Raw genomic sequence first — 23,967 nt, 5'->3', positions numbered from 1 at the left:
CCTTCCCATTTTTCTACAATCAAGAAAATGTGAGAGCTCAGGAACATTCTCACATTTTAAACTTTATTTAAAAAGCGTCATCTAGTGGCCACGGACCACTACAGGGCGTGAGTGGCGGGTGAGCTGAGCGAGCAAAGCTTCATCTGTATTTATAGCCGCTCCCCATCACTCGCATTATTGTCTGAGCTCCGCCTCCTGTCAGCATTATGGTGAGTTGTATAATTATTTCATTACATATTACAATGTAATAATAATAGAAATAAAGTGCACAATAAATGTAATGTGCTTGAATCATCCCGAAACCATCCCCCCACTCCGTCGTGGAAAAATTGTCTTCCACAAAACCAGCCCTTGGTGCCAAAAGGGTTGGGGACCGCTGATCTAGGCTATATCTTAGCAATTGGATTCAATCACCAAACTTTCCTAAACACCAGTGGCAGGAGTAATTTCTTAGAGTCATTGAAATTTTCTTAACTGTCTTCTGTATCATCAAGGGAAATCAAATTATGTCTTCTAGACTTTGCATTACGCATATTTATGGCTTTCCAATTTTTTGAAAATTGGTGGTCTGCGGAAAGTGAATTCAGTTTTTAAAAACAGCACCACTTGAAGGTTTAAAGACTTCGTTATCTTACATGCTAGCATCTTAGAAATCTACCTACCACACAATTAACCAGAATACTTTATTCTTATGCATCTTGATAAAAGGAGGTTTACTTTATCAACCAGACCCTTAACTGAAAAAAAGATGACTCTTCAGAGCCCCTAGAAGGAAATTTACAGCTAATACATCTCTTGGCAGTTCTTTGGGCTGGGATACAAAGCTATCAGGTAGATATTAAAATACTGTGCTCCCTTAGAGATGTTCACAGATATTAGGATAAAACTAAGAAAGCGGGACTTCCCTGGTGGCGCAGTGGTTAAGAATCCGCCTGCCATTGCAGGGGACACGGGTTCAATCCCTGGTCTGGGAGGATCCCACATGCCGCAGAGTAACTAAGCCCCTGCGCCGCAACTACTGAGCCTGCGCTCTAGAGCCAGCTAGCCACAACTACTGAGCCCGCGGGCTACAACTACTGAAGCCCGCGCGACTAGAGCCCGTGCTCCGCAACGAGAGAAGCCACTGCAATAAGAAGCCCGCGCACCGCAACCAAGAGTAGCCCCAGATTGCTGCAACTGGAGAAAGCCCGTGCGCAGCAACGAAGACGGAATGCAGCCAAAAAAAAAAAAAAAAACTAAGAAAGTTTTTTTTCGAGTCGAATCCACGTTTCTGCCCAGAACATACTGGGTGCAGAACAATTAGTTCACTGCAGATCACTGTTTAGTTTCAAACGTAAACAACATGCTCAGCTCAGGGCTGAAGTGACCAGAGTGCCCACTTCATCAGACCGGAACAGTAGTTGTATAATTTTGCCCCCAGAGAACAGAGATAGGGAACAAAGAAGAAAAGTGAAAGAACAAACCAGCCCTTCCGTTCTACACATCCTTCTTTCCCATTTTGCCAGTCTGATTTCACTCATAGTGACTCATGGTGAAACAGAGAAAACATGTGAATTGCATTCGGATGTGCAAAGGTTAGTAACTACTTAATTTTCAAAACCAGCTCATCCTCCAGAAACACTATAGTTGCCTTCCACTCCATTTCACTTAGATTGGCTTCTGAACAACTGCAAAAATTGTCCTTAAAGTCCAGACGACATTCGTAGACTAGACCCTCAAAAGGGGTATTTTAAAGCAGGCTGTATTCGGACTGCCCGGGAAGGCATTGCCACTTCTCTTCAGACAGGGGATTTCCGCCGATTTCTTTCTGTCATTTCACCTCTGTTTTGCACTCTGCTCCTTGCTCTGTTGCGGGGCCCCAGTTTTCCTGTAACCAACCACTTAGAACCAATCAAGAAGTAAAGAAGAGAAGAAACGCCCGCCCGCTCCCAATTTCCTTGGTTTCTCTGCCCGCCAACCGCAGAGCCGACCGAGCCAGAGCCGCTGTCATCTTTAACCCAGCTCAGCTGATCGGTTGCCGCCGCCGCCGCCGCCAGATTCCAGAAGCAAAGAACAAGAAGCTGGGAAGCGAGACATGGACGTGAATATCGCTCCGCTCCGCGCCTGGGACGATTTCTTCCCAGGCTCTGACCGCTTCGCCCGGCCGGACTTCAGGGACATTTCCAAATGGAACAACCGCGTGGTGAGCAACCTGCTCTATTATCAGACCAACTACCTGGTGGTGGCTGCCATGATGATTTCCGTTGTGGGGTAAGTGGGGTCCCCCTCCCGGGCACTGATCGGGGTCAGCACCGAGTGGGCTCTTGGTGCAAGATCCCGGGATGCGTAAACGCTCTCCAAGACCAGCTCCTGTCCTGATAACTGCAAGCGGCCAAACCAGTGGAAACTTGTTCGCAGGGCGAGGCCGCAGCAATCTGGGGGTCCTTTTTTTTTTTTTTTCGCGCCTCGGGCTGAAGAGTGATGGGGAGTCCTGGGGTGAGGAAATGTTGCCAACCTCAGGCAAGAAAAAAATGACTTCTTTCCCGCTGTGCCCCAATTACGCTTTTGCTGGGGGTGATATTTGTAGCGCCCCAGTCTCTTAAAAATAAGAAAGAGGAAAGTGGTGTAACCTTATGCTGGGGCTGGCTGGGGCGGACGCCGCCCTGGAAGGCTTGGGGCGCCAGGGTGTGGATCCGGACTCTGCCTTCTGGGGTGTTAGTGTAGAAGGGGCATCAGAGAGACGACTCTCTTTATAGGTTTCTCTGCCTAATGCCTGCCACATTGTACGGGAAAGCTGAGCTTGGGAGAAAAAGGGTGGGTGTAGGCTGGTGGCGCATCTCCCAGTGTGGGGTGAAATCTGCCATGGCTTTAGAAACGGTGTCCTTTTGCTCTTTTTTCTTCCAGGAGTTGCCAGGCATGGTCACTTTATCTTCACACCCGATCTTAAAATTGTGTCCTCTGTTATATGCGATTTCACACAACACCTGTTTTTCTAGAAACCACTTTTTCTTGTAGTTCACCCTTTAAGAAATGCTTCACTCACTTTTGCAAGATGGGGTGGTGATATTCTAGATCTTGCTGATCCCATGCGTCTTTAAAGAAAAAAGCACCCTCAGACTTTATAAAGAAACCCACTTGCCATTAAAGAAGTGTCTGGCATTTCTATTTGAAAGCAAACACAGAGGGAAAAAGCAAGCTGGCCTGGGAGAAAGGAAAAATCTAAACTTGGAAGGTGTGGGAAAGGGCAAATAGGGTGGTTTCTGTAGTTGGTTTGCTGTTCTTTGGCATATTTATTGAGTCACTTCTCTGTGCCAAGCTTGGGCACACCAAGATCAATCACACATGAATCCTGACCAAAGGGCACGTGACAGTTGTTGAGAAGATGTAGGACCAAATACCCAGCACAGTGGGGAGAGGGAGAGTTCACAGTTTCTGGGTGTGGTTCAGAATATTTGCCCCCATGCAGAAGTGGACTCTCATTTGTGAGACTGAATAGACAATTACACAGATCCTCGTGATGTGTTGCTTAAGGAATTTCCAACTCAGAATGGCTTGGTGTGTGGACAGCGTGGGCTCTGAACCGACTCTGAATTATACGGCAGCCAAGTTAAAATTAGTTGGAGTCGGACAGGCCTGGAGCAGCTGCCTTCTGAACCTTCCCCTAGCTTTATGCTTAAGGCTTATTTCTCCGAACAATAAAAAAATTTCTTTAAAACAAAATCACTGGTAAATAGGATTGCCTCTGTTGTTTTGCTTTCTTTTTCTTTTCTCTTTCTTTGTAAAGGCATCTTTCCTGGTCGTCTTTTTTTTTTTTTTTTTTTTTGAGGTACACTCCCCCAAAGCTAGATATAGGGCAAGATTTGACACAGACCAATCAAATGTACAGGAAAAAAAACAAAAACAAACAAAAAAACTTGCTTTTCAAAAAGATGTACTGGGGCTTCCCTGGTGGCGCAGTGGTTGAGAATCTGCCTGCCAATGCAGGGGACACGGGTTCGAGCCCTGGTCTGGGAAGATCCCACATGCCACGGAGCAACTGGGCCCGTGAGCCACAATTACTGAGCCTGCGCGTCTGGAGCCTGTGCTCCGTAACAAGAGAGGCCGCGATAGTGAGAGGCCCGCGCACCGCGATGAAGAGTGGCCCCCGCTCGCCGCAACTAGAGAAAGCCCTCGCACAGAAACGAAGACCCAACACAGCCAAAAATAAATAAATAAATAAATAAATAAAATTAAAAAAAAAAAAAAAAAAAAAAGATGTACTGCCCAGATCAGACACAAGCTCCAGCAGCCTTGCTACCTTGATGGAATTCATTTTTCACTATGAATGCCAGGGGTGGGCCCCCTGACTAAATATAGCTCCTTCATTGTGGGGTCTTAGCCTACTAACTCAGGCAGTTTGGGGTGTTGGCCCTTCCTATTTCCCTTTTCAAATAGGAGACGGGGATTGGCAGTCAAATTTTTGAAAGTGAAAGTGAAAAGTAGCCATTTCATTTTTTTAAAATGTCTTTATTGGAGTACAATTGCTTTACAATGCTGTGTTAGTTTCTGCTGTATAACAAAGTGAATCAGCTATACGTATACATATATCCCCATATCCCCTCCCTCTTGCGTCTCCCTCCCACCCTCCCTATCCCACCCGCCATTTCATTTTTTAATTGATCTTATCCTTAAAAACTTACCAAAGATATAGGCTAGTAAGTTGTTTTGAAAATTGTGTGCCAAGTGTGGGATTCCCTTTGTACCCCAGTAAAACCTGGTGTGACATCTTCAACTGTTTCCTATACATCTACAAATGCACAGCCTGTAGTTCTTTCCAGATTGCACTTTTCTTCCTTTATAATTTAATAATAATAAAAGCTAACATATATTGAGTGCTCTGTGTGCCAGGTACTTTGCTAAGTAATTTAGCAAATTCCCTCATACAACCCAATGAGATGACATATTATTATTGCATTATTATTATTGTTATTATTAGACCTGAGCCTCTGAAAGTTTAAATGACCTGCTCAAAGTCACAACCCCAGACTCTTAACTACTATGCCATCTTCCTGTGAGTCATGAGGTTTGGAACTGTAGTATCTTAAAGCCGGAAGAAACCAAATGTCTTCAGGGTCAGGGAGGCTTAGTTGATGCCCAGAACGTTTCTCATTCTAAAGAGAAATCTCCTCTTTTGGTGATTCAGTAGATGGGAGGGTCAGAACAGTGCTGGAGGCTGTTTGACTGGATTCTCTACTGGCATCTGATGGTTTCTCATGATATCTTGGTAGAGTGTGTGTGAAAATGTGGCCTGGGTGTTTCCCGGGGAAAGGACTGTGTTGGAAGTGTCTTCTTCAATGGTGCCGTCCCCTGCTGGACAGAAGGGACCGCCAGGTCATTGTTGGAGGGCTCTAGCCTCAAGTCTGAAGACTTCTGAGTTGAAAACTGGCTTGGGTAAGGATAGAGAAAGCCTGCTCATGAAGATTGCAGGAAGGGAGGAGGAGGACCAAGTGGATATTATCTAGCTCCAAAACACCCGGAAGGGCTGCCCAGACCAAGATGGAGATTAAGAGGGATTAGGATAGAGATAGATCTGTGCGTGAGGGCCTGATCAAGCAGGGCCTGGTAATCCATGGTTAGAAGTTTGGTCTTCATCCTAAAAGCATGGTTTCCCAGGCATATGACTTCCACTCAGGAGATCTATTCTGCCTCTTAGATTAAGTCTAAGTCTCTTAGCTAATAGTCCTTGTGGGGGACAGTTGCCATATCTTCTGGCTCTTCACAGAGTAGAAAGTAGTGGTGAAGAATTTCAGCACCAGAGCCTGGTTAAGTAAATTTTGAATCCCAACTAGCAGTCACTAGTGACCTTAGGTAGGTCACTTGAACCACCTTTTGCCTCAGGTTCCTCATCTGTAAAATGAGACTAATGATAGTACCTGCATTGTAGGGCTTTTCTGAGGATTATCTGAGTTAATATAGGCAAGTTTCTTAGAACAGTGTCCGGCTCCTACTTTTTGCTTCACGAAATTTATTTTGGAGTTTTCATTATTATTTTTATCATTGTTGGTGTTATCATTGACTTAAGGAGAAACACAGATAGCATCTGTATCCCAGCAGCTCCATCCACCCAAACACCAGTCCCCAACTTACTCATCTCCTCCTGCCTCTCCTACAGGACTTTGCCCCTCACTCCCCACACCTGTGCCCATATCTTGTCTGGTATTTACCCCACAGGTTTTTAATTTGTCTCTTCACTTGTCTTCACTCTGCACTATTGAGTCCTTGAGGCCAGAGACTGTGGGTTTTTAAGTTAATTAATTACTTAATCAATCAATTTGGCTGCACCAGCTCTTAGTTGCAGCACGCGGGATCTTCGTTGCGGTACGCGGACTTCTTAGTTGCGGCATGCATGCGGGATCTAGTTCCCTGACCAGGGATGGAACCCGGGCCCGCTGCATTGGGAGCACAGAGTCTTACCACTGGACCACCAGGGAGGTCCCTGTGGGTTTTGTTTGTGATTATTTTTTTCTTTTTCTTGTTGTGGTGGTTAGCATTATTTTTATTCCCTGTATCCCCAAGGCCTACAATACAGCAGATGCTTAGCTGGCGAATGCAAAGAATAAATAAATGAACATAAGGTTTCAACGTGATCACGGGGGCAACTTTTAACGTACTTAACGGAATAAATTATTCTGAAGCGCATACAGCAACATGCTCCTGGAGTGATTCTAACTGGGTCATTGCTAACAGTGCTTACTACGTATTGGTTAGGATTACTACGGTGTAAAAATTCAATTTTAAACAGTTCAGAATTCAGACTCTTTGCTGATTCATATTGCCCTTGCAAATTTGGTGAAATACCCTTCTGTAGTGTTTCTCCACCTGGGCGCTGCTGACATTGTGGATCGTAGAATTCTTTGTCGTAGGGGGCTGTCCTGTGTATTGTAGGATGTTTAGCACCATCTCTGCTCTCTACTATGTGAAGATTGATAAATCAGTTTTTACTTGTTTTATTAGTAAAACATAATTTGGAAAAAAAATAAGTGCCCTCCCCTTCAGTTGTGACCATCGAAAATGTCATTTATTGTTTGTAGATTTTTTGATGATGGCCATTCTGACTGGTGTGAGGTGATACCTCATTGTAGTTTTGATTTGCGTTTCTCTAATGATTAGTGATGTTGAGCATCCTTTCATGTGTTTGTTGGCAATCTGTATATCTTCTTTGGAGAAATGTCTATTTAGGTCTTCTGCCCATTTTTGGATCGGGTGGTTTGTTTTTTTGATATTGAGCTGCAAGGGCTGCTTGTATATTTTGGAGATTAATCCTTTGTCAGTTGCTTCATTTGCAAATATTTTCTCCCATCCTGAAGGTTGTCTTTTCGTCTTGTTTATGGTTTCCTTTGCTGTGCAAAAGCTTTTAAGTTTCATTAGGTCCCATTTGTTTATTTTTGTTTGTATTTCCATTTCTCTAGGAAGTGAGTCAAAAAGGATCTTGCTGTGATTTGTGTCATAGAGTGTTCTGCCTGTGTTTTCCTCTAAGAGTTTTATAGTGTCTGGCCTTACATTTAGGTCTTTAATCCATTTGGAGTTTATTTTTGTGTATGGTGTTAGGGAGTGTTCTAATTTCATTCTTTTACATGTAACTGTCCAGTTTTCCCGGCACCACTTATTAAAGAGGCTGTCTTTTCTCCATTGTATATTCTTGCCTCTTTTATCAAAAATAAGGTGACCATATGTGCGTGGGTTTATCTCTGGGCTTTCTATCGTGTTCCACTGATCTACATTTCTGTTTTTGTGCCAGTAACATACTGTCTTGATTCCTGTAGTCAGTATAGTCTGAAGTAGTATAGTAATATAGTCTGAAGTCTGGGAACCTGATTCCTCCAGCTTTTCTTCTCAAGATTGCTTTGGCTATTTGGGGTCTTTTGTGTTTCTATACAAATTGTGAAATTTTTTGTTCTAATTCTGTGAAAAATGCCATTGGTAGTTTGAAAGAGATGGCCTTGAATCTGTAGATTGCTTTGGGTAGTATAGTCATTTTCACAATGTTGATTCTTCCAATCCAAGAACATGGTATATCTCTCCATCTGTTTGTATCATCTTTAATTCCTTTCATCAGTGTCTTATAGTTTTCTGCATACAGGTCTTTTGTCTCCTTAGGTAGGTTTATTCCTAGGTATTTTATTTTTTGTGTTGCAATGGTAAATGGGAGTGTTTCCTTGATTTCTCTTTCAGATTTTTCATCTTTAGTGTATAGGAATGCAAGAGATTTTTGTGCATTCATTTTGTAATCTGCTACTTTACCAAATTCATTAATTAGCTCTAGTGGTTTTCTGGTAGCATGTTTAGGAGACTCTATGTATAGTATCATGTCATCTGCAAACAGTGACAGCTTTACTTCTTCTTTTCCAATTTTCAAATATTTTCTCAATCCCTTTCTTTTCCTCTTCTTCTTCTGGGACCCCTATAATTCGAATGTTGGTGCGTTTAATGTTGTCCCAGAGTTCTCTGAGACTGTCCTCAATTCTTTTCATTCTTTTTTCTTTATTCTGCTCTGCGGTAGTTACTTCCACTATTTTATCTTCCAGGTCATTTATCCATTCTTCTGCCTCAGTTATTCTGCTATTCATTCCTTCTAGAGAATTTTTAATTTCATTTATTGTGTTGTTCATCATTGTTTGTTTGCTCTTTAGTTCTTCTAGGTCCTTGTTAAACATTTCTTGTATTTTCTCCATTTTATTTCCAAAATTTTGGGTCATCTTTACTATCATTACTCATTACTCTGAATTCTTTTTCAGGTAGACTGCCTATTTCCTCTTCATTTATTTGGTCTGGTGGGTTTTTACCTTGCTCCTTCATCTGCTGTGTGTTTCTCTGTCTTCTCATTTTGCTTAACTTACTGTGTTTGGGGTCTCCTTTTCACAGCCTGCGTGTTTGTAATTCCCGTTGTTTTTGGTGTCTGCCTCCACTGGGTAATGTTGGTTCAGAGAGTTGTGTAGGCTTCCTGGTGGAGGGCACTGGTGCCTGTGTTCTGGTGGATGAGGCTGGATCTTGTCTTTCTGGTGGGCAGGACCACGTCCAGTGGTGTGTTTTTGGGTGTCTGTGACCTTATTATGATTTTAGGCAGGCTCTCTGCTAATGGGTGGGGTTGTGTTTCTGTCTTGCTAGTTGTTTGGCATAGGGTGTCCAGCACTGTAGCCTGCTGGTCATTGAGTGGAGCTGGGTCTTAGCATTGAGATGGAGATCTCTGGGAGAGCTTTCGCTGTTTGATATTATGTGGAGCTGGGAGGTCTCTGGTGGACCAATGTCCTGAACTCGGCTCTCCCACCTCAGAGGCACAGGCCTGACACCCGGCCGGAGCACCAAGACCCTGTCAGCCACATGGCTCAGAAGAAAAGGGAGGAAGGGGGGGTGGGGGGGGAGGAAAAAAAAAAAAAGAAAGAAAAGGGAGGAAAAAAGAAAGAAAGAAAAAAATAAAATAAAGTTATTAAAATAAAAAAATTTAAAAATTATTAAAAATTGAAAAGCAATTAAATATAGAAAAAAGAAAGACGAGAGCAACCAAACCAGAAAACAAATCCACCAATGATAACAAGCGCTAAAAACTATACAAAAAACAAAAACAGACAGAACCCTAGGACAAATGGTAAAAACAAAGCTATACAGACAAAAATCACACAAAGAAGCATACATATACACATTCACAAAAAGAGAAAAAGGAAAAAAACCCAAATATCTATAAATATTTTTAAAAAAAGGAAGAGAGCAACTAAATCAATAAACAAATCTACCAGTGATAATAAACTCTAAATACTAAACTAAGATAAACATAAAACCAGAAACAAATTAGATGCAGAAAGCTAGCCCCAAGTCTACAGTTGCTCCCAAAGTCCACCACCTCACTTTTGGGATGATACGTTGTCTGTTCAGGTATTCCAGAGATGCAGGGTACATCAAGTTGATTGTGGAGATTTAATCCGCTACTCCTGAGGCTGCTGGGAGAGATTTCCCTTTCTCTTCTTTGTTCGCACAGCTCCTGGGGTTCAGCTTTGGGTCTGGCCACGCCTCTGCATGTAGGTCGCCTGAGGGCGTCTGTTCCCGCCCAGACAGGACGGGGTTAAAGGAGCAGCTGATTCGGGGGCTCTGGCTCGCTCAGGCCAGGGGGAGGGAGGGGTATGGAATGCTGGGCGAGCCTGCGGTGGCAGAGGCCGACGTGACATTGCACCAGCCTGAGGCGCACCGTGTGTTCTCCCGGGGAAGTTGTCCCTGGATCACGGGACCCTGGCAGGGGCCGGCTGCACAGGCTCCCGGGAGGGGCGGTGTGGAGAGTGACCTGTGCTCGCACACAGGCTTCTTGGTGGCGGCAGCAGCAGCCTTAGCGTCTCATGCCCGTCTCTGCGGTCCACGCTGATAGCCGCAGCTCACGCCTGTCTCTGGAGCTCCTATAAGCGGTGCTCTGAATCCCCTCTCCTCGCACACCCCGAAACAATGGTCTCTTGCCTCTTAGGCAGGTGCAGACTTTTTCCTGGACTCCCTCCCGGCCAGCTGTGATGCACTAGCCCCCTTCAGGCTGTGTTCACGCCGCCAACCCCAGTCCTCTCCCTGGGATCTGACCTCCAAAGCCTGAGCCTCAGCTCCCAGCGCCCCCAACCCCGCCCCGGCGGGTGAGCAGACAAGCCTCTCGGGCTGGTGAGTGCTGGTCGGCACCGATCCTCTGTGTAGGAATCTCTCCGCTTTGCCCTCCGCACACCTGTGGCTGCGCTCTCCTCCGTGGCTCCGAAGCTTCCCCCCTGCAACCCCCCCGTCTCCGCCAGTGAAGGGGCTTCCTAGTGTGTGGAAACTTTTCCTCCTTCACAGCTCCCTCCCAGAGGTGCAGGTCCCATCCCTATTCTTTTGTCTCTGTTTTTTCTTTTTTCTTTTGCCCTACCCAAGTACGTGGGGAGTTTCTTGCCTTCTGGGAAGTCTGAGGTCTTCTGCCAGTGTTCAGTAGGTGTTCTATAGGAGTTGTTCCATATGTAGATGTATTTCTGATGTATTTGTGGGGAGGAAGGTGATCTCCACATCTTACTCCTCCGCCATCTTGAAGGTCTCTCCTTAGCTAAAGTATTGATACTTCATCTCCACGTGGCCCATGGAGGTGTTACCACTGGGTGGAAACTAGAGTTACCACTTTTTGCTTTTAGTCGCTTGAGATGGTAAGGAGTTTCTTCTATCTGAAAAGAGGATTACTCTAATCTTTTCAAAATGAGTGTGCTCCCGGGACTTCCCTGGTGGTCCAGTGGTTAAGAATCCATCTTGCAATGCGGGGGATGCCGGTTTGATCCCTGGTCGGGAGACTAAGATTCCCACATGCCACGGGGCAACTAAGCCCACGTGCCACAACTACTGACCCCACATGCCGCAAGGAAAGATGCTGCGTGCAACAACTAAGACCTGACGCAGCGAAAAAATTAAAATAATTTTTTAAAAAAATGAGTGTGGTCCCATAATATGTTCTAGGCTGGTAGCCACCAGCATCTGGTTTTAAGAAATGGGCAGATTGTTTGCCCCTTTTCCTGCAAAAAGGAAGAAAAACCAAGTTTCTAGCTGGTAGAGGAAGAAAAGAATCAGAGAGCCCTTGGATGGATGGGAATGTATTAAAACCTTTGCAGATGAAATCAATTGCATAAACATGCTGAAACCTAGTGGAGATGTTTCTGAGATTCATCAGCCAATTCTACAATATTACTCTATTTGTGTTCTTTCATTTGTTCACTCCACAAAGAATATGAGGCACTTACCAATTTCTCAGGCACCGTGCTGGGAGATACAGTGGAGAATGAGACAGCTGTGGTTCCTGCCTTCACCATGTTTATAGAGGCACCAAGAGGATGCTGAACACATAAGAATTAATTTTTATACAAGTGCACAGAAACATACACATATATAAACACATATCATTTTCAACCTGACTTACCTGATCTCCCCTATACGTTATGATGCCAAATCGCAAAACTCTCCGGTGTCAAAAATAGGAGAGGCATTGAGTATATGGACGGGGAAAGGATTATTAAATGGAACCATCCTCACCCGCAGCGCAGATGCCTTCTACTCAGTTGGACAAATATTTACTGAGCACCTGCTACTTGCCAGGTACTGTTGATGCTCTGAGGACACCAGCAGGAGTACAAGTCCACCCAGCCATCCCAAATCCTCCCAGAATTAATCTCTTCCTGCCCTTCCACGCACTTTTATTTGCACTTGAGGCACTGCACATGGCATGCTGGCACATGTCGTTCCGGGACGGGTCATGTGTTTCTTCTGAGTACAAAACTTTAAGAGGTCTATCAACACTCAGTGAAATTTTAATCTCAAAATTCTTCCTCAAGTAAGAATTCTTTTGTTAAATCATCTTCTGACACTATGTATATAACCTTGTTCTTCTCAACATCTCCCCATACACACTTTATTTTTTAAAATATTTCCTGGGGTTGGTAGTTTCTATCCCCTTTCCCTATATAAGGATTTACAATGATTCTGGGTAAATGTTCAAGTAAATAGGCGGATTTGGGGGTTCTTTTTTACCCCTTTCTAAGAGGGCAAAAGCTCTCAATCAACTTACTAGGGGCAGAGAGCTCTGTACAGGAAATGCAATTCTAAAAGATGAACTGGACCTATACCAAATTGAGCAGCCCCATTAGAGATTTTTTATTTTCCTTTTGGACAAATTAATCACTCAGCTTCAGAATACTTATAACATCCTCCCCTGGCTCTTGTAACGAGCTTGGCTTCTTGTTTCAGGGAACACTTCCGTGCCCGTGATCTTAAGAAAAAACCTGTAGGCTGCATCTCCGTTCTGCAAGCATTTACCATAAATAGATAGGATTTCCTGGCATTTTCTCCCAGGGAGCATTCGCGAAATGGAGATACCTGGAAGACAGAAAGCCCATCTGAAGTGGAAAACTGGGGCTTTGGCTCCTGCTTCTCCTGATCTGCTTTGTATCCCATCAGTGAAGTCCTCATCTGCAGGAAACAAAAAGGAATGCAGAAACTGGGGTTAGTGGGAGGTAAATAGACAGGAACTGCTTGTAGGAAGGGAGTTTATGTGTCACCAGGCTCATTAGCATTTGTCCAAACCCCTGTCTTCTCTCCACAGTGCTGTAAGAACTTGCCATGTGACAACCATTTAATCAACTCCACTAAAAGCATTCAGAAAGAACAGTTTGTAAACAAATATCTTTCCACTTGAGTTCTAAAGCATTACTGTGAGATTAACTGTGGGTTCCTAATTGTTGAAGGCAGTGATCAGTGTACATGAGGGTTCATTATACCATTCTCTCTACCTTTAGAAATTTGCCATAAAAAAAGTTTAAAAAGGATCTGTTGCAGTCTAATCAGTCCCTTGTATAGTGACTATTTGAAGCTCCATGGCTAGGGGAGGGGTGAGACTCATGGCTTCTAACCCAGGTCCAAGCTGTTGTTTATTAAAAATAAAACCAGCAATGAGCTTGATAAATACAAAAGAAAACACGGAGGTTCATATGTCTTAGAATGGATACTTTTCACATGCCACCTGCTGCCAAGACAGTGGATCATTTGGATGTGTTTGGTTTGATGGGACCAATACACACGGTGTGGTAAGTATTCAGTACACAGCGAGTATGCAATAAATACTATGAGCTGAGCTGATTCAGTTGGTTAGGAAAATCTCAAGGTTAGGTTACTTTAACCTTTCTGTGACAAAAGAGTCTGATCCCTGACCCACCTTAACTGCCTGTGATCATTAGGCCCAGGAGACACTGATCACGTCTACTCAAAACTGATTTGTACATTTACATTTATCCTTTATAGTCAGAGATAGTTCTTGCCAGGAAGGAAGCCGTGTTGGGAAACCAAAATAACCACAGAAGGCGGTTGGGACTATCTAAGGAATCCAAGAGCAAGAGGGCCTATATAGACAGGTCTGCAGGTGGATGAATCTCTTTCTGTCCCACCCACTCTCCCTCCTGGCCCCCAGCCAGCACTAGTGACAGAACTTACAAAGATTCCTCCTTCCAGCGAGCCCAAGGGCCCTGTGATTTCATCTGATTATCTCCTATGTTTGCATAGGAGTTTTTCCTACTTTCGGTTTTTGTTTTGTTCCTTTCATCACAACTCTGTGAAGGTACAAAGACGGGGACCATCTCTACAGTAATACTTAGTGTACAGTGAGAATAATCGCGATTTGTCCAAGACAAATCTCTTGTCACTGAATTCGTGGCCATAGAAAGTTGCTGAGCTTACTTTAAATAACATGAAAATGTGCTAGATTCTTACTTACCCCTTTTCTTTCTTGCAACAAATATTTACTGAACTCCTGCTCTGTGCCAGCCACTGTGCCAAGTGCTGGGGAGAAAATGTCACGGTCCCTGCCCTCATAGCGCTTAGTCTCTAGTGGGAGACAAAGACATTCATCCAATATTCATTCAAATAAATATCAAACTGCCAATGGGTTCAGAGCTATGAAGAAGAGGCAGGCGGTGCTAGGACGTGGTCAGAGAGACTGAGAAAAAGCTGATTAAGCTGAGATTCGAAGAAGATAGGAGTGAATCGGGCAGAAAGAACGGCTTGTGCTCGGGCCTGCGATGGCCGGGGGCAGGGTAAGTTCTAGAGACAGATAAGAACGCCAGCAGATGGCGTGCAAAATCAGGAGGCGGAGGTATGAGAAAGCTGACAGGCAGAGATGCTGTACCCCTTAGCCATCCCTCATACTGATGATTAAAATTGTCCCTTCGTCCTGGGAGATGTAGCTTAAGCCAAATTGCAGGCTCAGAGGGTGAATTGTGACCTGAATTTCCGGCCCCATTTACGCCCTCAGCTCAGCCCCATTGTCCCAGGTACAAACTACATACCCTGGCTGCAGAGGCAGGCAGGGGCCAGACCCTGAGGGGCCTTGTAGAATGTGGAGAGAATCCTGTTTTTATCCTGAGAGTGATGAGAAGCAAGAAAATGGATGGGTGGATCCATATTGGCAGTGACCCCTCTGGTTGTTTAAGAACCGCAGAGAAACATCACCAATTTAGAGAAGTGCCCTGTGAGTAAATTGTTCCCCCCTTTCTTGGTGAGTCAGCCTTCCTCAGGAACCAAACTGCCAAAAGAGCTTTTTTGGGTTAGAAAATTGGAACTCAGTGCAAAGCTGCTTCTGCTGCTCAGAAAATATTTCACCACCTCTTTGGCTCTTGTTGGCATCACAGCATGGCAGGAGTTACCAAACGTGCACTTGAGTCGATCTGAAGACCTCTGGGTAAAGTTTTATCACCAGCACTGCAATTGGTGGCCTTGGGACAAATTTATTAACTTATCTATTCCTTACTTTGCTTCTATGTAGAACGAGGTGTGTTTTCAAGATCCATCCTACTTCTAAAATTCTGTGGTTGGCCAAGATTTTTTTTTTTTAGCAACTTGTGCTGAAACTATAGCCATAGCTAGCTGAGTCATGTTGGCAAGTTTAGGACCTGTGTCCACAGCCGCTCATAGCCGCCTTCCTTTAGAGAGAAATGAGAATGCTGAGGGATTTCCCAGAATGATCCTTAGTTGCTTACCCCAACTGGAAGGATAGGGTTCTAAAATGGTTGAGGGGGGAAATCTCTGGAGCTGGTTAACAACACAGAATGGGTTATGTTATGAATTGCTGTCACAATTACATCAACTGGCACTGTTTTTCTCCCCCTGGATCCCTTTGACTATGTTTCTTCACTGCCCTGGGCCTCAGTTTATGCATCTGTTTAATGGGACTGGGATGATTCCTCTTTGACGAGTCTGCTACAGGATTCTGTGATGGGATTCTAAACCTTTATACAACTGTCAGTGATTCCACCAGAATTTTTAACTATTACATTTATCTATCAACTTTTTAATTGGATAGGATACATATGTATGTAGGTATATATTTGTAACTCACAATTGAAAAACATATTGTTTTTGATTTGTAAAACTAGGTCCTATTTTCAACAAAGATAGAAAATCACGATCTCGCTCTCTTTTCTCTCCCTCCTCTCTCCCTCTCTCCTTTGCTTCCCTCTATCTTCCTTCCTCCCTTCCTCCCTCTCTCTCATTCACAGACTACCAAAAAATGAAATGGCACCCATCGAGCCCAATTGTCCACATGAAAGCTGGGGCGGCACATTTATGGAAGTTTTGTCCTAAAGGTCCTTGGGCTTCATTGTGACTGACGTCACTAAGAACCCAACTGTTGAGTAAAACAGCTTTACTCATCTCAGTCGAGACCTGGTTCCCAAACTCCTGCACTCACTGGAAAATGAAATTAATCTCTGGAGGGTGGTCTGTTTTATTTTGCTCCAAGTAGAGGAAGGTGCCAGGGCAGTGGGAGTAGTGTGCATTTTACCCTTTCTTAGAATGGAATTGCCCTTGAGCAGAGTAAGGAAGAAAATCATTTCTGCTCCAAGTAACTTTGTTCATTTTTTCCAGCTTGGAACTTTGGTTTAATTACAGATCATGGCTGGGCATGTGGTGAGCTAAAACCACTTCTGTAGGACTCTGCTCTGTTCTTTTCCCTTGAACATGAGCAACAGGAACAGGTGAAAAGCAAATTTGGAATTACTTGAGTCATGCCTGGATTTTTCATTGTTCTTTGTCCTGGGCTTTATTTAGACATTCAGCCTAGGTATCTACCTCACTTGTCCCAAGAAAAATAGAAACAGCTTGGCATGCATTTTATTATATGCTACACCTCGTGAATTATTATTTTAACAGATATTCTAGGAAGAACTGAGCCGGACACCTTTGACACTTTGCCACCAACCAGCCATCTCCTATTTGCAGCTTACGCAAAGGAGTTTCCTAAACTTGAACTCTCTGCTCTACTTCTTTGAGTTAATGTTGATTTTGTCAACATCAAGGCTATGTAAAAGGGTTTGTCTCTTTCAGGCATCTTTCCCCCATTTCCTTTATTTTTAAATATCAATTTTTTTTATTTTCAAGTAATACACGGCTATTGAAAAAATATGAAAATAGAAATAAGCAAATGGGAATATATTACCCATGATCCTATTACCCAGTATAACTACTGGAGTCTTTTGGTATCATTTCTCTCAGAATCTTTTTGGTGCTAGAAATGAAATTTATTAATCTGTGAGAGTTTCTGAGCCTCTCTACCCAGTCTCCCTACCACTTGCTAAAGAGGATTTTGTTTTGGCCCTGTCCAAATCTTCCCTTCCCCAGACCTATAAGGAAATTTTTGTCTTTCCCAAACCAATTCCAGGGTCAAAGCTGGAGACAGGGTATAAGCCAGATAAAACTGTGAAAAAGAAAAGAAAAAAGAACAAAGAGACGAAGAGACCTAAATAATAAAAAACTGAGGGAGGAGGACAGATAGACTAGCACGTGTGATGGATGGTGGGAAAGCTTGTGGGGGTGGTAGTGGATTGGTTACAAGAGGATCTAGAGAATGGGTGGGAAACCAAGGTTTGGAAGGGAGAAGGAAGAGCTTGGCTGTGCGTATGAATTGAAACTGCATTAATGTTATTGGAGAGATGAGGCAAGGTAAGATGATTGGACTGTTGTAGTTGGCCTGTCCCAAGCTGGAGTTGTGGGGCTGAGGAGCAGTTACTTTTACATCTTTTTTTTTTTTTGAATTAACCATCCCATAGTCTTTTTTCTTTTTCTTTTTTTTTTTAAAGGTCAGGTTTTATTTTATCTTTTTTTTTTTTTTTAATTTATTTTTACTGGCTGTCTCGGGTCTTAGCTGCGGCACACGGGATCTTTTCGTTGCAGCGTGCAGGCTCTCTCGATGAGGTGTGTGGGCTCAGTAGTTGCGGTACGTGGGCTTAGTTGCCCCACCACATGTGGGATCTTAGTTCCCTGACCAGGGCTTGAACCCGTGTCCCCTGCATTGCAAGATGGATTCTTAACCACTGGACCACCAGGGAGGTCCCATTTTACATCTTTATATTTCATTTTTTATATGTTCATTTTGTTTCTGATTACAAAATAATTTATGAATTGCAAAAATTTCTACTTCTGAGTTATATAACATAGGTGCTAAATCCACCTATCAGAGAGAATTGTTGCTTTTACCCAATCAATATATTATTGTCTTCCCACATTATTAAGTATACTTTGACTTTTTGAAAACAGTTGTATATGCCACCATTTAGTAAATTGTTGGCCACATAGGTTGTTTCTAAAGTTTATAAATCATAAATACCACTCGTGTGAATACTGTTACAATTCAGTCTTTGCATTTTTATTCACTTCCTTAGACTATTCTAAAGAGGAGATTTTTGCCTTGAAGGGTATAAGTATTTGCAAGAGTTCTGAATGAAATAAGCAGCTTATTATTGTAGGGTTTAATTTTAAATTACGTGCTACTGCTTTTACCACTGTTTAACTGCATGCATTTTGGTAGAAATTTTTAACTTTTTCAAAGGAGTTTGACATAACTTATATCCCTGATTTCACCCATTAAGATATGCAATACTTTCACTCCTATTTGAAACTATTTAAAATAGCTTTTGTGTTTCAGGAGGCAGAATCAGAGCTAAAATTTAAAGGGATTTTTAAAAAAAGAATCTTAATTGTCCTAAATATGCATCCCAATATGAATATGACTCCTTCATCTGTTCTATTTCAGAGAAAGTAAGCTCTGGGCATCACCTTTCATTATCCTGTCTTCCAAATCAGTGATGTTAATATTCAGAGCATGACGATAACACACTGACCCTCCTTGTCCTTCCCAAGCAAAATGCTCATTAGCCTCTTAGAAGGGTAAAAAGTTAGTAATTCATCATACTTGCTGACCACAAATGTCTTGTTGAGGATTTTGTACACAGAGTGGGGTGGGAGGGTTGGGCTGAGTGGGGCTACAATGCCCCGTCATTCTCACTTATGAAATACTTGATCTAAATTTCCTCTTTATAATGTGTTTCCCCCATTATCAACAGTGGAGTAACCTTTGCTTCATGTAACAGTGAAACTGGAGGTTCTATGCTTGGAAATCTCAGTTGATAACCCATCTCCTAATGATACTCTGGGCCTTTTAAAGAATTATAATGACCTCTCTATGCCAGGAGTCATAAACCCAAATGCCTCCATGGGCCAGGCAGCTTATGTAAGAGAGCAGTGCAGGGCAGCTGTTAGAAGAACAATATTAATGGCAGCTCACTGGGGGCCTCTGTGTCAGAGATGCCATAGATATTGGGGGGCGAGGGGGAGGGCTGACGCTAAATGGAGAGCATTTATTCTATCTAAATGAGAAGGCACTCCAGCCAGTGGCTGACGTGGGAAACTGGGCCCAGTTTTGTGAGATTTTCTTGTTTCCAGGAGAAGCAAGAAATCCCAAGATTTATGGATTTTTTTTTAAAACAACACATTGGGATTCAAGTAAAAGTTTTAAAAATTATTGCACAGTCCAAACACAAGTGTGACTGCAGACTGGATCGGGCTCATGGAGACCACTGTGTGACCTGTACTCCACATTCATCTAGCATGGCAGCTTCTAAGAGGATTTAAATAAGCCCTTGGAGCGCCGAAAATACAATCAACGTGTACTAGAGCCCAGGATGTATAAAAGTTAAAGACAGCCCATCCAAAAGAGGGGCTCTAGTCTTTTAAAATGCTGGGCCTCTATCGAGACGGGCTGTTTGGTGGGAGTCACACCGCCTCCGTGTGAATCTTTGCTCTACCATTTTCTAACCTCTGTGCCTAAGTTTCTTCCTTTGAGAAGTAAATTGATAGCATCTACCTCATCAAGATATGATTAAATGAGACAACTTACATAAAAGGCTTAGTAAGTACTTTGTTGTTACTCTTCCTCCCCTTCCTCATCTTCTTCCTCCTGACCTGGGCTCCCTCTTTTTTCATATCCCAGGTTCCTGAGTCCCTTCAACATGATTCTTGGAGGCATCGTGGTGGTGCTGGTGTTCACGGGCTTTGTGTGGGCAGCCCATAATAAAGACATCCTCCGCCGGATGAAGAAGCGGTACCCCACAACGTTTGTCATGGTGGTCATGCTAGCCAGCTACTTCCTCATATCCATGTTTGGGGGAGTCATGGTCTTTGTGTTTGGCATTACTTTTCCTCTGCTGTGTAAGTGAACCTGGGTCTTCCTTTCCTTATATCGTAAAGAATGTAGGCGCGATCGTTCAGTGGAAATAACCTAACCTGTTTCGGAGGTGTGTTGGCAGGTCTACAAAATTATCAGAATTTTCTGAAACAGCAGATCAAGGCCTAATAGTCCATTAATTGCACAAATACGGTACACAAAACAAATACGGATCGCAAGTCATACAGCAGGAAAGTGGTATAGCCTGCACTGGAATCCAGATTTGTCTGATGTTAGAGTCTGTTCTCAGTCGTTCAGTGCCAGGCATCCTATGGTGACAGAGAAATGAATGTTTACTCTCTACTTACTCAGAAGATCATAATTAGTGTTGAAAGTTTTGTAAGTTGGCCCAGAATATAGATACCAAGTACTCCAATTCTGGTGAAGAGAAATAGACATTTTCTAAAGTCTATATGCATTGTTTACCGAGATTCCCAAGCACTTGAAGCCTGAAATAGAGAACAGATAAAATTCCAGTCTCATCAATGGAAATCTGATTAAAATTATAGTGTATTAAGTGACAGGAATATCCCTTTAACCTTTAATAGCATTTCACGTGTGCCGCTATACCATTAAATAAAATCAATCGCTTGTTTAGGGTTTGTTAGATTAAGCCCGGAATATTTATATGTGAATCTCATACCTTATTGGATAAAATAATTGAATCAGTAAATTCAGACTTTTTGAAATACTCTTCAGGTTTTCTTTATGTGCTACAGGCTTAGTAGTTCAGTGATTCTGCTTAAATGCACAGCTTGTAAAACACAAGCCAGGGTAATGAAATGTATGAGAAGTCAAGAGTCAAGGGTCCAGGTTTCTATTCCTAGACCTGCTGGAAACCAGCCATGTGATCTGGACCAGTTACCCTCTATGGGCTGTAGTTCACTCATCTATAACAGAAGGAAATTAGACAAGATCAGTGATTCCCAAACTTTGATGATTGTGAGAGTCATCCTGGATGATTTTTAAAAATATAAATTTGCCAGCTACATCCCTTGGAGATTTTGATTCTTTGGGTCCACAGTGGTGCCCAAAGAACCTGTATTTTTTTTTAGAAAGCTTCTCAAATGTTTCTAAGGGCCACTCTAGATTAGGAGCCTCCAGAGAGAACACACGTCAGTGCGTCTCAAAATGAAGGTCCAAAATCGCCTGTCAGAAGCATCCACAATGATTACTGAAATGTTACATTCTGGCATCCTACCTCAGTCTTAACAGTCTGAATTTTAGGTGATGAAGACTGGGAATTTGCCTACTTAACCGTCTCTCCAGGTGATTTGTATGTACACAGAAGTTTGAAAACTGCTGGTGCAGATCAACAAGTGTGTCTGTTTAAAATACAGACTCCCAGGACCATCCCTTTAAGATTCTGGTTCAGAAGGTCCAGGAGAGAGGCTAGAGAATCTTTATAAACAAACTCAGGTAATTCTTAATATTCAGGCAAATCTGGGGAACACCAGGTTACATAAGGCCCATAAAACCCTTAGCTTTTTATCTAGACATCTATATCCAACACTGTGGAAAACTGCCCCATAGGAGGCATTTTCTAAGAGGACTTCACCTGCATGCCTCCTGCGGGGACAAAATACAGGTAATCCCTGAACTGAGCATGAGCTCTTTTCTGGAAAGCTTACTGTTCAGTTGCTTTTTAGTGAAGTTGGAATCGCATGGATTCACTTTGAATTTCAGGGCATTTAAGTAGCATCTGAAAGGTAATGATATCAATGTGTGAAGGGAAGAGAGTGGCAGCCAGATTATGGTCCTTCCTGCTGAACACAACATTTTCCTGCACACACAAAGAATACTTTATATAAAGTCCAAGGATCCATGTGGGGACTTGGATAAATGAGAGAACCAGACCGGACTGTAGCTAACAGAGAGAGTTTTTGCTACAAGTGTGAAGGGAAACAGTAAACCGTTGCTTTGATGCTAACCACGTTTCACTTCCCTGCAGTGATGTTTATCCACGCATCGCTGAGACTCCGGAACCTCAAGAACAAACTGGAGAATAAAATGGAGGGAATCGGTCTGAAGAGGACGCCCATGGGCATTGTCCTGGATGCCCTAGAACAGCAGGAAGAAAACATCAGCAAGTTCACTGACTATATCAGTAAAGTGAAGGAGTAAATAGAGCTGACCTGCTGATAGGGTTGCAGCAGACATCGAGTTGCAGTTTGTCCTTGTCCAGACCTACTTTCCGTTTGTGTTTTTGAAATACGAGGTGCACAAACCATCCAGCTATCAATGGCAGCACGCACGGAGAGGTCACCCTGTTCTCATCTCTGCTGTTGCAGAGAAAAGGCCTCAAACTGAAAGAAACCACCCTCCTAGTATGTCTGAAGTTTCAAGTGTATTTATGAAAGCTGATAGGAAATGGGTCGCACTTCTCTCTTAAGGGGAATAAAAGAAAAGAATTATGGATTGTACGGCAACAATATGGTTATCTTGTAGGAAAAAAGTAATTGGAAAGGATCAAGGCAATATGAGTAAATGAAAAGACTACGAAAGGAGATGATATCATGCATTAGCCTGTTTTAATTCCCCTCAGCATCCTTCAAAAATATTCCTTCCTTAGCATTATAATGTGTGGGGTATAAAGTAGTTTTTATTATTCTTTAAAATCAAAGATGATCTCGATCACTTTGCCTCCTGTTTGATGTGCAGTGGATAAACCAGTTGTTTCTATTTTGTTTATAAATATAAAGCTAGCTGTTTAGGAGAATATTTTGTCAACTTTCTGTAAATTTTTGAAGTGCTAGTAATATGTTCTCACTAGAAGGCATTTGTTGCAAACTAAATATCATCTTCTTTAAGGAGGTTACAGCTCTGTAACCTGTATTATTCTTGACAGTCTTGTTAAAAAACAAACAAAAAAATCAGAATAAAACTTGAGTTTCTATTGCACAGTTTTTGTTGTTATAATGACAAAAAGGTGTCCAAGATAATGTTTCCCTTTTTTCTTCACTGTTTAGTTTTTAACTGGAACATTTAGAAAGAAGGAAATGAACGTGCATTTTACTAATTCCTTAGGGGCAGAAAGAGGACAATAATAGCTGATCTTTTGAAATCTGAAAAGCATCTTTAGATGACCAAGCAAAAAGACTTTTAAAAATGGGAGTGATCATCAGCTTCTGCAGTTCATAAAAATATTAGGTAGCACTTGGTACAATTATATGTTTTTATAGCTAGACATTAGAATTAAGATAGCATGAGTTTATATTTTCTATTACTTTCTTCCTTTCACTTCCCATGTATTTAGAAATAGATGATACAACATGTTTTCCTTGCCAACTGAGTGATTTCATAGATGAATAGAAAATATTTAGCTTTCTCTAGCATGGAATTAGGAAGACGTTTGGAGCAGTACTTACTGAAGAGACCCTGTATGTCCTAGAATAAGAAGCAATGCATGTGCCGCTCCTGCTTTTTTCTTGCATTTTAACTTCTTAGCCAACCTGCAGCCTTTCTCTCTAGCGAAGCGATATCACCATGACTTCACATACATGGCCTAGAATTTGTACCCATAGCCAAATATGAATAAAATTTATCAAAGATTTTTTTTGGGGGGATGAGACTTTATTTACTGTACATCTGTGTTAAATGTCTGAGAAACTCAGTGACAGCCCTATAAACATGCAAATATTCTCTCTGCAGCAAAAAACAGCTTGTGTTTCAAATACTGTTAATAAAACTTTAATGCTTTATTAATTTCCAGCCAGAATAAAACCGAATACTAATGGAACCCTTTTTTAAACCTGGCATGGGCTTATACATATTTTAGACCCATTTTCTACATGGTGAAATCTGTAGACTAAATGCAGTAAATTTGGAGAAAGTGACGACGTGAATGAAAAAAATATACTCATTACAATTACTAATGGTTGGTTGTCAGAATATAATAGAAAACTCTAGCATGGAATTGCTATAAATTATTT

General features: G+C 42.5%; 1 protein-coding gene across 1 annotated transcript; it reads left to right on the top strand.

Moving 5' to 3' along the window:
* Positions 1-1,624: 1,624 nt before the first annotated feature.
* On the top strand, positions 1,625-23,589 carry ARL6IP5 (ARF like GTPase 6 interacting protein 5). Its single transcript, XM_082346227.1, has 3 exons — positions 1,625-2,250; positions 19,802-20,019; positions 21,987-23,589. The coding sequence occupies exons 1-3, from the start codon at positions 2,075-2,077 to the stop codon at positions 22,157-22,159; spliced, it is 567 nt and encodes a 188-aa protein (XP_082202353.1). The 5' UTR covers positions 1,625-2,074; the 3' UTR covers positions 22,160-23,589.
* Positions 23,590-23,967: the final 378 nt, after the last annotated feature.

This window comes from Balaenoptera borealis (genome assembly GCF_965194805.1).
Source record: "Balaenoptera borealis genome assembly, chromosome: 12".
Taxonomy (NCBI): Eukaryota; Metazoa; Chordata; class Mammalia; order Artiodactyla; family Balaenopteridae; genus Balaenoptera; species Balaenoptera borealis.
This window is presented reverse-complemented; position numbering and strand designations above follow the sequence as displayed.